General features: G+C 60.2%; 1 protein-coding gene across 1 annotated transcript in view; it reads left to right on the forward strand.

The window, feature by feature from the left end:
• Positions 1-14,057, forward strand: part of CSMD2 (CUB and Sushi multiple domains 2) — a 437,017-nt gene that overhangs the window by 198,723 nt on the left and 224,237 nt on the right. The window contains 2 exon segments of the mRNA XM_055341473.1: positions 10,825-10,928; positions 13,502-13,614. Of these exon segments, the coding sequence (XP_055197448.1) occupies positions 10,825-10,928; positions 13,502-13,614 (217 nt within the window).

The following is a 14,057-nucleotide window of genomic DNA, read 5'->3' on the forward strand; positions in this document are numbered from 1 at the left end:
TTCCCTCTGAGGACTATTTTGGCTACATTCCCACAGGTTTTTATAGGCAGTATTTCTGTTATTCTTCAGTTCTGAATATTTCCCAGTTCCATTATTCTTTTTATCTTTCAGCCAAGAGTATTTTATTTTATTTTTTTTAATTAATTAATTTATTTATTTATTTATGATAGTCACACAGAGAGAGAGAGAGAGGCAGAGACACAGGCAGAGGGAGAAGCAGGCTCCATGCACTGGGAGCCCGACGTGGGATTCGATCCTGGGCCTCCAGGATCGCGCCCTGGGCCAAAGGCAGGCGCTAAACTGCTGCGCCACCCAGGGACCCCCAGCCAAGAGTATTTTAGAAATATTTCTTAATTATTTCCAAATAAAGGATTTTTCTAGCTCTCTTTTCGTTACTGATTCTAAAGCTTGTGGTCAGAGAACATTGTCTGTAATCGAATCATTTGACTTTTAGGATCAAGAATGTCATTTATCACATATATTCTTTGTGTATTTGAAAAAATAAGATGTATTTTGCAGTTTATGTGTTCTAATGTCTTCATTACATCAAGCTTGTTAATTGTGCTTATATCATTTATATATGCATTAGTTTTTGTCTTCTTTTTCAGTCAACTGCAAGACAAGGCGTATTAATATCTCCCACTATGATGGTGGTTTGCCTGTTACTCCTTGAAGTTCTGTTGATTTTTATTTTATATATTTTGAGCCTGTTACTAGAGCATGCATGTGGAGAATCCTATATGTTGCAGGTGGATTGAGCTTTTTCAAAAATAGTTATTTAATGACTCTCTTTACCTGTAGTGATGTTTTTGGCCTGAAAGCTTTCCCCACCCCCCAGCTATTCCATCAACTTTTGGTTTGTTGGTTTGGTTTGTTTGTTTGTTTGGGGTTTTTTTGTTTTGTTTTGTTTTGGTTGAATAACTCATCCCTGCTCTCTTGCTTTCAACCTTTCTACTTACTTTATGTACGTCTTGTGTGTAGCTGGATTTTTAAAAATTCCCTCTGACAAGTCATCTTTCAACGGGAAAAGTTAGACCATTTAAATTATATTATCATTCCTATGTTTTAGGGTTACCCTAGATGTCTAGTGTTAATATGCATATTTAATAAAGTCTAATGTAAATAGTAATTGTATGTTCCCCCTGAAAGTCAGAGGTCTTAGGACACTATGACTTTAATTACCCCTTCCCAATTCATACTTTATGGTGTGTGTATTTTCAAGTTGCCTTTCTTTTGCTCACAAGTCATTATTGCTCTTGGTTAATAAAACAACATCCATTTAGATTTACTCACACATTTACCGTTTTGTTCACTATTTCTTCTTGCATATCAGTCCTTCCCTTTGGAGTTACTTTCTGTCTAAAGTACATGCTTTAGAATTTATTTTCCAGTTGATGACAGACTTTCTTAGTTCTTGTTTGTCTTAAAATGTCTGTTCTCCCCTTGTCCTTAAAAACATCGCTATTCACGGAGTCGTCTTTCTTGACAATTATGTTCTCTCTGCACGTGGAAATATTCCAGTGTCTCCTAGCCCCCATTCTTGCTGCAAGTTTATTGTCATTCCTTTGTATGATATTCTTCTGGCTGCTTTTATGGTCTTTTCCTTATCTTTATTGTTCTGCAATCTCAGGATCAGGGGTCTAGTTGTGGATATCTTGGTATTTATCCTGCTTGACTTCATTAAGCTCTGGAATCTGTGGGTTGTATCTTTCACCAGTTTGGGAAGATTTTTAGCCATTGTCTTTTCAGCTGTTTTCTCTCCTTTATTCTCTCTCTTTTCTGCTCCTGAAAGTCTGACAAGATATGTTTGTCTTTCCCACCCATCTTCTGTGTTTCTTAACTTCTATAATTTTCTCTCATTCTGTTCACTGGGTCTCTGTTGAGCTACATCTAACTTCTGCTGAATTCGATTTCTTTTCATTTCAAATAGTGCCATTCATATTTTATGAGGTCCTATTGGGGTTTTATTTAAGAAGTTCTTGATCATATTTTATAGTATTTTGCCCTCTTTTCATATGTTTAAACTGTTCTTTAATTCCTTAAGCATGTTAAATATATTTATTTTATATTCTGTATTTGCGAATCTCAATTTCTGAAGTCTTTGCAAATTTGATTCTGTTGTCTGTTGTTTCTCACTTCTTGCCTCCAGGAAACTGTGTTTCCTTCTTTGTTTTGTCTGTAATTCTTGACTATGTGGTTAGAATCATAAACTTTCTTCTTTGAGACCTGGGTAGAAGAGGCTTTCTTCCAGACAGAGTTTACATTCACTCCTGCCCAGTGCCTGGGGACATTACCAGCCAGAAACCTCACATACTAAATTCCTAGTATGAAGTTTCTGACCCGCCAAAGTAATGTGCAGACCCACGTGAGGGCAGACTTATTGTGAAGGAGTCTCGGGGGTTACCCTCACACTAAGGGTGCAGCTTTTTTTAAAAAAAAATATTTTATTTATTTATTCATGAGAGACACAGAGAGAGAGAGGCAGAGACACAGGCAGAGGGAGAAGCAGGCCCCATGCAGGGAGCCCGACGTGGGACTCGATCCCGGGACTCCAGGATCATGCCCTGGGCCTAAGAGGGCACTAAACCGCTGAGCCACCCAAAGATCCCCAGGGTGCAGCTTTAATTAGCCCAATGTCATTCGGGGCTGTCATACTAGAGCTCCCACCTTGGTGGGTCCTGACCTTTATCTCCTATTCCCTGTTCCCCACAAGGCCCTGAAAACCAGAGTTCTACTTCACCAGTTTTTAAAAAATCTACTCAAAGCCAATGCCAGCCCCTTACTCTTGGTCACATTTTGGGTCCCTACAGTCCCTGGATTTGGACTCTGAGTATTCTTACTTTGTAAGTCTGCCCGGGCTGCCATAACAAAACAGACTGGGTGGCCTTAACAAGGAAAATGTATTTTCTCACAGTTCTGGAGGGTGGACTTTCACAATCAGGGTGTCCACCAATTCAGGTTCTGGTGAGGCCTCTTCCTAGCTTAGGGATGTAGGGATGACATCCTCTTCACATGGCCTTTCCTCTGTGTGCATGCACAAAGAGAAACCCTGTGGTGTCTTCTACTCCTTTTATAAGGATGCCAATCCCATTGGATTAGGGCTGTACCCTTATGACCTCATTTAATCTTAATTACCCCCATAAAGACCTCATCTCCCAATTCCATCACATTGGGGGTTAAGGCTTTAACATGTGAATTTTAGGGAGATATAATTCAGTTCAGGGCACTTACTAATTCATAAAAAGCTTGTCTTTTTCTTTCTAAATTCTACTCAACATTTTATTTTTTTCTCAATTTTTTAAAATAAATTTATTTTTTATTGGTGTTCAATTTGCCAACATATAGCATAACACCCAGTGCTCATCCCATCCAGCGCCCCCCTCAGTGCCCGTCACCCAGTCACCCACACCCCCCGCCCTCCTCCCCTTCCACCACCCCTAGTTAGTTTCCCAGAATTAGGAGTCTCTCATGTTCTGTCTCCCTTTCTGATGTTTCCCACTCAACGTTTTAAAATCATTTGGCCAGGATGCTTAGGACCACAATGCTGGCAACAATGGAAACAGATTTCCTCTGCAAAGCATTTTACAAAGACTCCCATTTCATCAAACCATTTGATGATGAACCTAGTCAGTGGGGAAGGATGCTGCGGCCACGTGGGGATGGAGGCTGGACCAGAAGAAGGACTTAACTACCTCAAGGTTATCAAGCCATTGATGAGAAGGCTCTTTCTTGGAAGTTGTTAAAGATGCTTATCTTAGTTTTGTTTTGAACCTGAGGATGGGGTGGAGAGGAAAGTGTAAACAAGGCCTGAAAAGTTGCTGAGAAACAGTTTTATTCACCCTCCCCACAGCCCCCAGAAGGGCCGGTCTTAGCTGGTGTGTGAGGGTCAGCGGCTCCATACCAGTCAGTCCCTCACATGCCCTGCAGGTCATGCCAGCCTGGGTTCCCGAAGCCAGCCCCTCAGAGTCAGGCTGTGAAAAAGGACGTTCCTGTCACCTCCGTGGGTCCTTTATGAGCTTCAGGTAGTGCAGAGGAGCCCCGAGAGCCTGAAGGGAGGCCCTTACCGCCACCACGGTGGAGGAGAGCCAGGGAGCATTGAGTGCAGGAGGGCGGGTGTAAGCGTGGCACCTGGAAATCCCAAACTGCAGAATCAGAGCTGCCTTCCTGCAGATATCAGGGCAGACACGTGGTGCGTTCCCAGCCTTGCTCACAGGCCGCAGGAGAGCCCTGGGTGTGTCCAAGTCACCCTTGGAGCGTTGCCCTGGGCAAAAAGCATCGTCTCTCCAAGTTCCCGATGCTTGGCCTCACGCCTCATGAGATGAGCACCCGTTCATTCATTGACCATAACGTGATCTCTGCCCTCGAGGAGCAGGTTCACAGGAGAGACGACAGGCGGGTGAACGAGACCTAGAGGGTAGGTGGGTGCTGATGGAGGGGTGTCCCCTCAGCTGTCTTGGAAAATGTTGGAAGGAGCCACCAACTGGACGATCAGGGAGGCTCTCACATCTGAGCAGGGTCTGCACCCTGAGTGGGATTGGGAATCCACACCCCAGGGCGGATGTGTGCGCCAAGGCCCAGAGATTTGGAACAGCCTCTCGGAGCTGGAAGGGGTCCAGCGCGTCTGGATCAAGACGGGGTTGGAGAACCCACGGGATCCAGATCGTGACGCGCCTACGTACTCAACAACGAGGCTTGGGCTTTGTCCTGACACAGATTTTTAAGGGCGGGAATGTCAGGCTGTCGGTCTTACAAATGCACGTCATGCGCGGAGCACTGCGCTGAGCCTCCATACGAGTGATCATATTTCGTTCTTGTCTCGGCGCAGCTCGTCAGGCGGTAAGAGCCCCCCTGATGGCTGCGGAAACTGAATCCAGGACAGGTTAGCGGGTGGGAAACCTGGTCGTGACGCGTCGTCAGCGGCAGCACCAGGAGTTAAGCCCAGTCCTTGCGGCCCCCCTGCTCCATGGAACAAGGTCCCAGGGGCACGGGGACAGCCTGGGAACAGCAGCCCTGGGATCAGCCTTCCTTGCCAAACCGGGACAGTTGCAGGACATTCAAGTTTTTGAAAGATGCCTCTGCAGCAGTGGAGGCAACCGGGAGAAGCAAGACCAGTTAGGAGGCAGAGGCAGTTACCCCAGCAAGAAAAGGGGGGGCATCCACCAAGGCTTTGGAAACATGAAGGAGACGACGGAGTTAAGAGAAATGCAGGGAATGGAATGGGACTCGGAGGCTGCCTGCATGTGAGGGTGGAGGGAGGAGGAGCGTCTGACAAACATCACCCCCGGGTGACCCCCCGTAGCGGCACTTGGTGGGCGCACGGCACACAGGGAGTCAGTGAACGCGTGATGACGCGAGGCCTTCGGCCCTGGACCGATGGGAGGCGTTCAGAGGAGACCAAAGGGGAGGCACGTGCTCTGCGGGATCAAGAGGGAAACACAGTGTGCTCGGGGTGCATGTTTCGCAGTGACCGCACCGGTTGGACACTGGGTACGTGGGAGGTCAGGAGAGACTTGGGGCCCAGGGCAGGACCCCGAGGAAGAGCAGTGTGAGGGAGCAGACTCGCGGCCGGGCGGAGAAAGGGCAGGAGGGTTCCGGCTGTGGTGGCGAGGAAGCAGGGGTGCTGCGGAAGGGACTGCAGAAACGGCCGTGGGCTTTGGCCCCGCAGGGGGATCTTCCAGGGCGGTGCGGGGCAGACGCAGCCTTGGGCAAGGAGGGGATGGGCAGGGGGCGGCGAGGAGCAGGGAGCCCAGACGGCCCTTAAGACCCGCGCCCAGGGGTGTGTGGGGGAGGGGCACCGGGGGGCGGGCACCGCGTTGGGGCCACTTAGGGTGTTTGTTTAGACTTGGAGACAAGGCAGCTGCGTCCACAGGCAGAGAGGCCAAGGGGGAGGCGGAGGCGCTGAGTGAGGGGAGGCTCCCAGGACACCGGGCTCCCTGCACCGAGCAGGGGAAGGGGGTAAGGAGGGCGGGAGGCCAAGGAAGGCCCAGCTGCCCCGGCACTCTTGCGGGCAGCACCACGTCCCCCCCCCCCGCCCCCGGCACCTGCGAGCTCCTCCACATTGACCCCTTGTCCCCCTTGTCCCCCTCGTCCCCCTCTTAGAACCTCTGTGAGCAGAGGAAGCAGTGACGGGCCCAGGAACCCGGGCCCCGGGAGGGTGGCAGGGAGGCCCAGAGAGAAGCCAACCCTGGGGTGGCAGGGGGGGGCATGGCCCAGAGCCGTGGTCCACACCCCACCTCCTGGGACCCAGAGTCCTGGTCCTACTGCGGAGGCAGGTGGCGGCTGTGCTCCCCGACCCCAGCACCTCCCCCCCACGCTGTGCCCTCCCCGTGCTCCCCGACCCCAGCACCTCCCCACCCTGTGTCCCTCCCCGTGCTCCCCCACCCAGCACCTCCCCACCCTGTCCCCCTCCTATGCCTCCACGTACCCATGCACCCACTCTTCTGGCCCGTGAGTTCTCTGGGCAGTGGCCACGTTCACCTCCCCGTGTTCCCCCCCAAAGCTCCCACACGGCAAGTGCAGTTTAACTGTTGCAGGACCGAGTAAGAGAATCCATCAACCAGCAGATGAAGGGGCCAGTGCTTGGATGTGAGTCCGTCACCCTCAGGCTCCCGAATCTCCTGTGGCCATGGCCAGAGCTCTGGAGCCTCGGAACCTTGTCCGTGTCGCCCTGGGCTTCCCCTTGGCCTGCGCAGGGGCGCCAGCCCTGCCTCCCGTCCTGGGCTGAGGCCCGCCGCCCACTGGCTTCCCGTCCCCCCTCCCCCAGACCCCCTCCCCCCCTTGGGCGCCCAGCAGGTCCCGGCCAGGGCACCCCGGCAGGCCCGCCCCGGAACAGGGAGTGCCCTTCCTGCCCGCGCCCGTCAGCGCCCTGAGCAGCGTTCACACAGCAGCGGGCGGGCGTCGGGCTCACACCAAGCCCCAGGAGCCCCGGGAGGGCTGCGGGCCGTGGGGCAGCATGTGGTGCCGGAGCCCAGCAGCGGGGAAGCACAGGCCAGGCCATGTCGGCCTCTGGTGGCCTCGCCATGATGCTGAGCTTTGTCATGAGGGTGACGGTTGGCAGGTTAGAGTGTGAGGATGCAGCCTTCCGCCCCGGGTGGCCGTGGGAGGCCGTGGGTGGCCGTGGACGGTGCAGGAGGGACATGCTGCGAGGCTCACAGGTGCCTGGTTCCCAGGACAGCAGAGTCCCGAGGCTGGCGTGCGCCCCGTCGCACCTCCCTCCGCGCCTCCAGCAGCCTCTGGGTGCCTGTGCCTGGGACCCCGGCGTCGCCGCCCCATGCCCTCCGCAGAGACCGGGCTGTGAACGACCAGCAGCAAGACCCTGCCCGCGCGGGCCTGCGTCCCGGACGACGGCCGGCTTCCCGCTCTGGGACGGGGGCACTGGCCGAGTGCCCCAGCTGCCGCGTCCTGCCTGCTTTGCGGGCGGCCACCACCGTCCAGCCTCGGACACCCCTGCGGCAGCCGCTTCATGGGCACGCCACGCCGTGACCGCGGGACAGCCTGGCCGTACACTGGGCCACCCAGGAGAGGGCCGACGCCGGTCCTGCACCCGCAGTGCAGTGTGCGTCCCGCGCCCTCCTAACCGTGATCGCTCCTGCGGGGACGGGGCTGCCCTAAGTGGTGATGCGAGTCCCTCTAGGGCTCCGGGCCGGCCCCCCAAGCAAGGCTCCCAGCGCAGGCGTGATGGTCTAGTCGCCGTCCGGAGGTGGCGCAGTGACCAGGGTCCTGCACCCCGAGGCTGTTGGCGGGAGAGCGCTCTCTGCAGCCTTACCGCATGCAGAGGCCACAGCGGCCAGAGGCTCAGGCCTTCGGGGCTGGGATGGAGCCTAGAGCTCAGGAAGGTGGTAGGGGGAGGGGGAGGGGGCAGCTGGGCGCCTGGGCTCCCCGGGCTGGCGTGGGAACTGCTCCGAGCAGGGCCCCGCACAGGGTCGGTGCTGGCGGGAGGAGAGCCTGGGCCGGCAGGACAGGGCTGGGGTCGGGACCCACAGGGCTAGTGGACCAGGGTGAGGGGGAGGAGGGCAGTGTGGACGGGATCAGGGTGAGGGGGATGGAAGGCGGTGTAGACAGGACCAGGGTGTGGGGGACAGAGAGTGGTGTGGATGGACCAGGGGGAGAGGGAGGAGGGCAGTGTAAGCAGATGGTCTGGATGATGCGGTTGGGCTGCAGGGAGTGTGGGCTGAGCTCGTCCCGCAGGGAAAACCCAAAGGGCTAAGGCCCCCCACGGCCGACAGGTGTCCCCTCTGCGCCCAGAGCTGCCCCCGCTGCTGCCCCGCCCTCCTCACCCCTGGCCGCCCCGCCCCCCCCCCGTACTCCTGGCTCCCCCACACCCCTGCCTACCCTCCCCCACCCCACCCCCGGCTCCCCCATTTCCACAGTCCCTCGGTGCTCCTGCTCCTGGTGCAGAGGCGCCGTCCGGCCGTGGCTCCCAGGTGGCCCATCACCCCCGTGGCCGTCAGGGCACAGCCCCAGCCGCGCAGAGGCCTCACCTACCGTGCGCCCCGGTCCTCCCCGCAGCCCCATCCCTGGGCGAGTCGCCTCCCGCGGCTCTGCCGGTCCGCCCGCCGCTCTGTCTGCCAGGTCTTGCTCCCCTTCCTCATGCGTGTCCAAGCTCGGGCTCCTGTCCACACCCAGACGGGCTTCGCCTTCCTCGGGAAGCGTACTCGGCTCCGCTGCCCCGTCCTGTGCTCGTGGGTGTTCGCCCCAGAGGTACCGCAGAGAGGGGCGTTGGGGGAGCCGGGCTCGGCAGGCCGGGCAGGGGCCCCAGGATGGGGTGCGCGACGCGTGGCGGGGGCTCCTGCGGGGCCGGGGGCAGCGGGGCCGGGGCCGTGCCCCTCATGCACATGGGTTTGCACCCAGGACGCTTGCACCATAAGGACACACAGTCCCCAGGAGTGGTTGGCTCCTCCCAAAGGAAGCCCTGCGCCTCCACAGGACCCGGGGCACAAATATGCACCCGCAGCTGGCGGCTCGTGGCTCCCCCTGGAGGAAAGCTCGCCTTGGCAGGGACGGGGACAGGGCTAGAGGGCGGGAGGCCGAGCAGAGGGGTCTGAGAAGCACAAGCACCCGTGACTCGCCCAGACGTGGACTTTAAGAAACAGACGGTCATGGGGGGAGGAAACCAGAGACAAAGCGAGGAACGGAACGAAGTCCAGGGAACCACGTGCTGGTCCCGGCGGGGGGGGGGGGGGACGGCGGCGTGTGCAGGGGTCAGGCCGTGCACCCCAGGCTCCCTTCCCCTGTAGCTTCGCGACCTCAGGTGCAAATGGAAAGACTTTTAAACTGGAAACCAACAGAAGGAGGCCCAGGTTGGCCACAGGAGGCACGCGGCCCCGGCCCCGCCGTGTGTGCTCGGCCCCCATGTCCCACTGCACCTGCGCCCCGCGCTGGGCCCCACACACGCTCCCATCGCCCTCCTCCCTCACCCACCCGACTGCTGCCACACCCGTGTCCACCCCTGCAGCCAGGCCGGCCAACGTGCTCCTCAAACACCTGCGAGCGTCTGCCACCTACTGTTGAAAACGCCACCCCCCCCACCCCGGGGAAACCCTGGCTCTTCGGCGGAGGGAGATTTTAAGGCCCTTTGCACTTAGCTCCGGGCAAACCTTTCAAGTCCTGCACCTTCTGCAGCTGCCCCCCTGCACTGGAGGCCCAGCCACTATCCCCAAGGGAAACAGCACGGCCGTGCGCGTGGGGCGGAGCTTCAGGGACAGCGGGCACCTGTTCTGGGGCGTCCCGTCTCTGCCCAGACCGCCGCCTCCTCACAGCGGCCCTGCCTCTCCCAGCCTCCCCCGGGGCCTGACCGGCCCCCACGGCCTTCGGAAGGCCCAGCACCCTCACGGCTGGTCCCCCTGCTGCCCCCTTGCAGGCTCTGTGAGCCCCAGGCCCCCATGCACCTGCAGCCCTACAGAAGGTCCCCCTGCTCCCCCCTGCAGGCTCCATGAGCCCCAGACCCTGTGCACCTGCTGCCCTATGGACGGTCCCCCTGCTGCCCCCCACAAGCTCCGTGAGCCTGAGCCCCAGCCCCCTGCACACCTGTAGACCTACGGATGGTCCCCCTGCCCCCCCTTCAGGCTCCAGGAGCCCCAGGCTCCCACGCACCTGCAGCCTTATGGGGATAGTCCCCATATGGACGGTCCGCCTGATGCCCCCTTGCAGGCTCCACAACCCCCAGGCCCCGTGCACCTGCAGCCATATGGATGGTCCCCCTGTTGTCCCCTGCGAGCCTGAGCCCCAGGGCCCCGTGCACCTGCAGCCCTCATGGGGCCGCCATCCTCCGGCGCAGACGTGCTGGCTCCCTGCCCGTCCAGGACGGGCCCGCACTGACTGGAAACCTGCGTCCTGAGCCGGGCTCATGCTGTGAGCCTAGTAAATCCTGTGGGAGGCCGGGCTGAGACCAGGAAGGAGAACCTCGCTGAAACCTCCTTCCTGGAACCTTCATTTAGCCAACGAAGGAACGGAAGCGGATGGAGAGAAGCAGGCGGAGGGGAGGCTGAGAGGAGCTCCGGCGGGGCCTGCGGGGGGTGGGCAGCTGAGGTTCCACGTGAGGCCTGGACATTGGCCACCGTGTCCAGGGGACGTCTGTGCAGCGCGGGGGGAGGATCTGATCTCACAGGCGGCCATGTGCGCCTGGCGTTGCCACAGCAGCCCCGGGTTGGCCAGACTCTGGAGAACCTGAGGGGACCCCAGGGACCGTCCAGCCTGGAGAGAAGCGGTTCCTCCTGCAGGAGGCGGCATGGACGCAGGCAGGCGGCAGGTGGGGAGGCTGGCGTCGGGGGGCCCTCGCCGACCCCCGCGGCCCTGCCTGCTGCCTGACCCCTGCTCCCTCCCCAGGTGATCAAGCTGGCCTTCGAGGACTTTGACTTGGAGAGGGGCTATGACACCCTGACAGTCGGGGACGGCGGCCAGGACGGGGACCAGAAGACGGTGCTCTACGTGTAAGTGAGGCGGGGCTGCCGTCAGGAGGGCAGGCGGCCTGGCCGGGGCGGGGAGGGGGGGGGGACGTGCACGGTGTCCCCTCAGGGCCACAGCACAGGGCCCGTCCGACCATAGGAAGCAGCCATGGCCGACGGTCCATGGGTGCCGCGGGGAGATCATGTGGGACGGCGTGTCAGGCGCCAGGGCTCCAGTTCCGTGGGTGCGCCCTGCTCCTGCTCCTGCCCCAGCTCGTCCCCGAGGCCACGTCCACCCTGCAAGGTCTGACCTCGGTGGGGACGGCACTGGGTCCCGGTGGCCTCTCCACACACTGGAGCCCTGGGAGGACTGTTTGCAGGGGTGTGTGCCCAGGGGCGCATTTCCCCACCCAAGGCAGGCTGGTGTCGTGTGGTCTAGTCCAGGCCTGCACGGGCTGGGGATCCCCTCTGCGGCATCTTGGGTCCCTCACCCGGGCCGACCACTGGCAGCCTGGCTTAGAGGCAGAGCACGCTCATCTCCGTTGCCCAGGTCGGGGGGACGGGGGGGGCAGGCCTCACTGATACCCCATGTCGACCATGTGCCCATGCGCCCGGTGGGGGACCGTCCACATCAGGGGTCTCATGGTGTTACCCCCACTTAGCGGGTGGGGTCAGGCCCAGGGTGGCCCGGCCGGGTAGTGGCCGTAGGGGCCTTGCTCCCGCTTCATGCAGGACGACGGCCCGTGCCCTACACTCCCCGCCTGCGGCCCCGGGCCAGCGCCCTCCGCTGTTCATGCCGAAGACCAATGGCTCTTGGGTCCCCGCTGCCTCGTGCCGGGGCCCTGCCGCCCTGGGCACGTCCCCGCCTCCCCGCACCTGTCAGAGGAGAGCCCGTCGGGGCAGTTACATGACGCACGAGGTGACCCACTGCCACGGCGGCGACACAGAACCTCCCTGGCCCACGGACCAGGCCGCGCACCTGTGAGCGTCCTCCCTGCGGCCTGCGCCGCCGCGTTAACCCGGATCCTCCAGGAAAACGGAGCCGGTCGGGTCTGCGTGTGACAGCCAGGGGTTTGCTGTGAGGCGTCGGTTCCCTTGCCGATGGGGACGCGCAGGCCCCGAGACCTGCAGCGAGTCTGCAAACCGGGGACCGGGATGGTTGATGAGGGCGAAGGCCCGCGGGCTCTGGACCCCGGAGGAGGCTGCCCTGCGGGCCGTTGGCTGACGGGACGAGGCCGCTCCGCGCGGGGAAGGGCCGCCCGCTTTGTTGAGTCCAGCGGCTGAGACGGTGACGGCCCCTAAGGCTGTGCCCCCGGAACCGGGACGAGGCCACGGTGACGCGTCCTCCGCAGCCCAGGCCAGCGGGCACGGGACGCGAGCGCCCTCCTCCCTCGCTCACCGGCCCGTGTGGCACAGCAGCTCACTGTGCTCAGAAGGCCCGGATCCAAAAATTAAGAAAATAAAAAATAAAAATTTAAATTAAATTAAAAAAAAAAGAGAGAGGAGGCCCGGATCCTGGCTCCGGGTCCTCCCGGGACAAGCATCCCGGTGAGCTCGGCCACAGAGGGCACCCAGCAGCCGCAGAGCTGGAAACGCCCCCTCGCCACCGTCTCGTCGCTTAACACAAAATGACAGAGCTCGGGGCTCGGGGCCGTGGGGCTCACAGCGGGTCCCATGAGCAACAGCCTGTGCCGCCCGGGCTCTCCCCCGCCCTCGGGGCCGTGAGGTCAGCGTCAGCCCCCGACTCCGGGGAAACACGCCGAGTGTTTGGCCTCCTTCGTGGCCGTGACTGGGTCACATGCATCTGGTCCCGGAGCAAGAGCCGGCCCAGCTGGGCCTCCATCCATCCTTACTGGCTGCAGGATCCGCCCCAGCCCCTGGCGCTCGTACCCCGCAGCCCCCCCCAAGCTCGGGGACCCCGGATTGGAGCAGAGAGCGAGACCCCCCTATCCAGTCCCGCCGTCCGCAGCACTGGGGTGATGCATCCAGTCCCAGAAGCGACGGGAGGCCCAGCCTCCCCGCCCCAGCCTCGGACCCCGGCCATGCCACTGCCCCTCGCGCTGACCTCGGGGAGGCCGCGGCCCATTCCGCACCCTTGTCTTCCTGCCTGTGCAGTGGGGGCAACGCAGTCCCTCCCTCCCTGGGCTAACAGGGTCCCTAGAGGTAACGGATGGAAAACCACCCGCTTGGAAGGTGTCGGGTAAACATGAGCCGAATCCGCCCTCGCCGTGCTTGAACTCTGTTCTTCGGAGAGGACGTGGCCCCAGGGTGCGGGCAGGACGCTAAGTGTAGCTTAGTGTGTGAGAGCGTGTGTTTCCGCGGGGAAAGGAGGGGCACGGCTCCCTAGGAGGAAGGGTTCCATGTCCCTGCGGCGGTCCATGCGGGCGGCCCCGGATAGCCGGGGTGTAGACGGCCCTCATTATACCCCCCGGCAGCAGGGCCAGGGCACAGATGCCCGGCTAGCGAGCCCAGGTCGCCCTAGGCCCTGCCCGTGGCCGGAGTGGGCAGCAGTGAGGGTCCCAGCCCCTGCGCATGAGCCGTGGGGCCCCGGGGGGCGAGGGCCGGGCTTCTGCACCGTGGGGGGGGGGTCATGCCTCTAACGCTTTGTCTCCCGACAGCCTCACGGGCACCTCGGTCCCAGACCTCATCGTCAGCACCAACCATCAAATGTGGCTCCTCTTCCAAACCGACGGCAGTGGCAGCTCCCTGGGATTCAAGGCCTCGTATGAAGGTAACTGCTGGGGGACCTGACACGCTCACTCCGGAGTCCGGCTCGAGGTGCGCACGTGGGGCCCCCTGGCCCTGGGTTCGAATCCCGACCGTGCCCCACGCCGGCTTCCTGGCCCCCCGCCCCCTGTAGGCACGTTGCTCAGGTGTCCGAGCCTCAGCCTCCGTCGGCCGGCAGATCCCCCCGGCTGGTTTGGGGGGTTTCCTGGGATTGAGGTGCAGGCCGTGCAGCACCAGGCACGTACATGCTTATATCTGCATCTATACCTGGCTTGTGGCGACCTTTAAAGCCCCCCATCAGCTTTGGGAGCTTCCCCAGCCACTGCGCGTGGGTGTCGCAGCGCTGAGTGACCGAGCGCGGGGCAGCCAAAGGATGTGCACCGCTGGTGGCCTGAGGGGGATCAAAGGAGGGTGCCCCAGATGTCGGGGGGCGAGCGTCCAGGGAGC

Source organism: Nyctereutes procyonoides, unplaced genomic scaffold (assembly GCF_905146905.1).
Source record: "Nyctereutes procyonoides isolate TBG_1078 unplaced genomic scaffold, NYPRO_anot_genome, whole genome shotgun sequence".
NCBI classification, from domain to species: domain Eukaryota; kingdom Metazoa; phylum Chordata; class Mammalia; order Carnivora; family Canidae; genus Nyctereutes; species Nyctereutes procyonoides.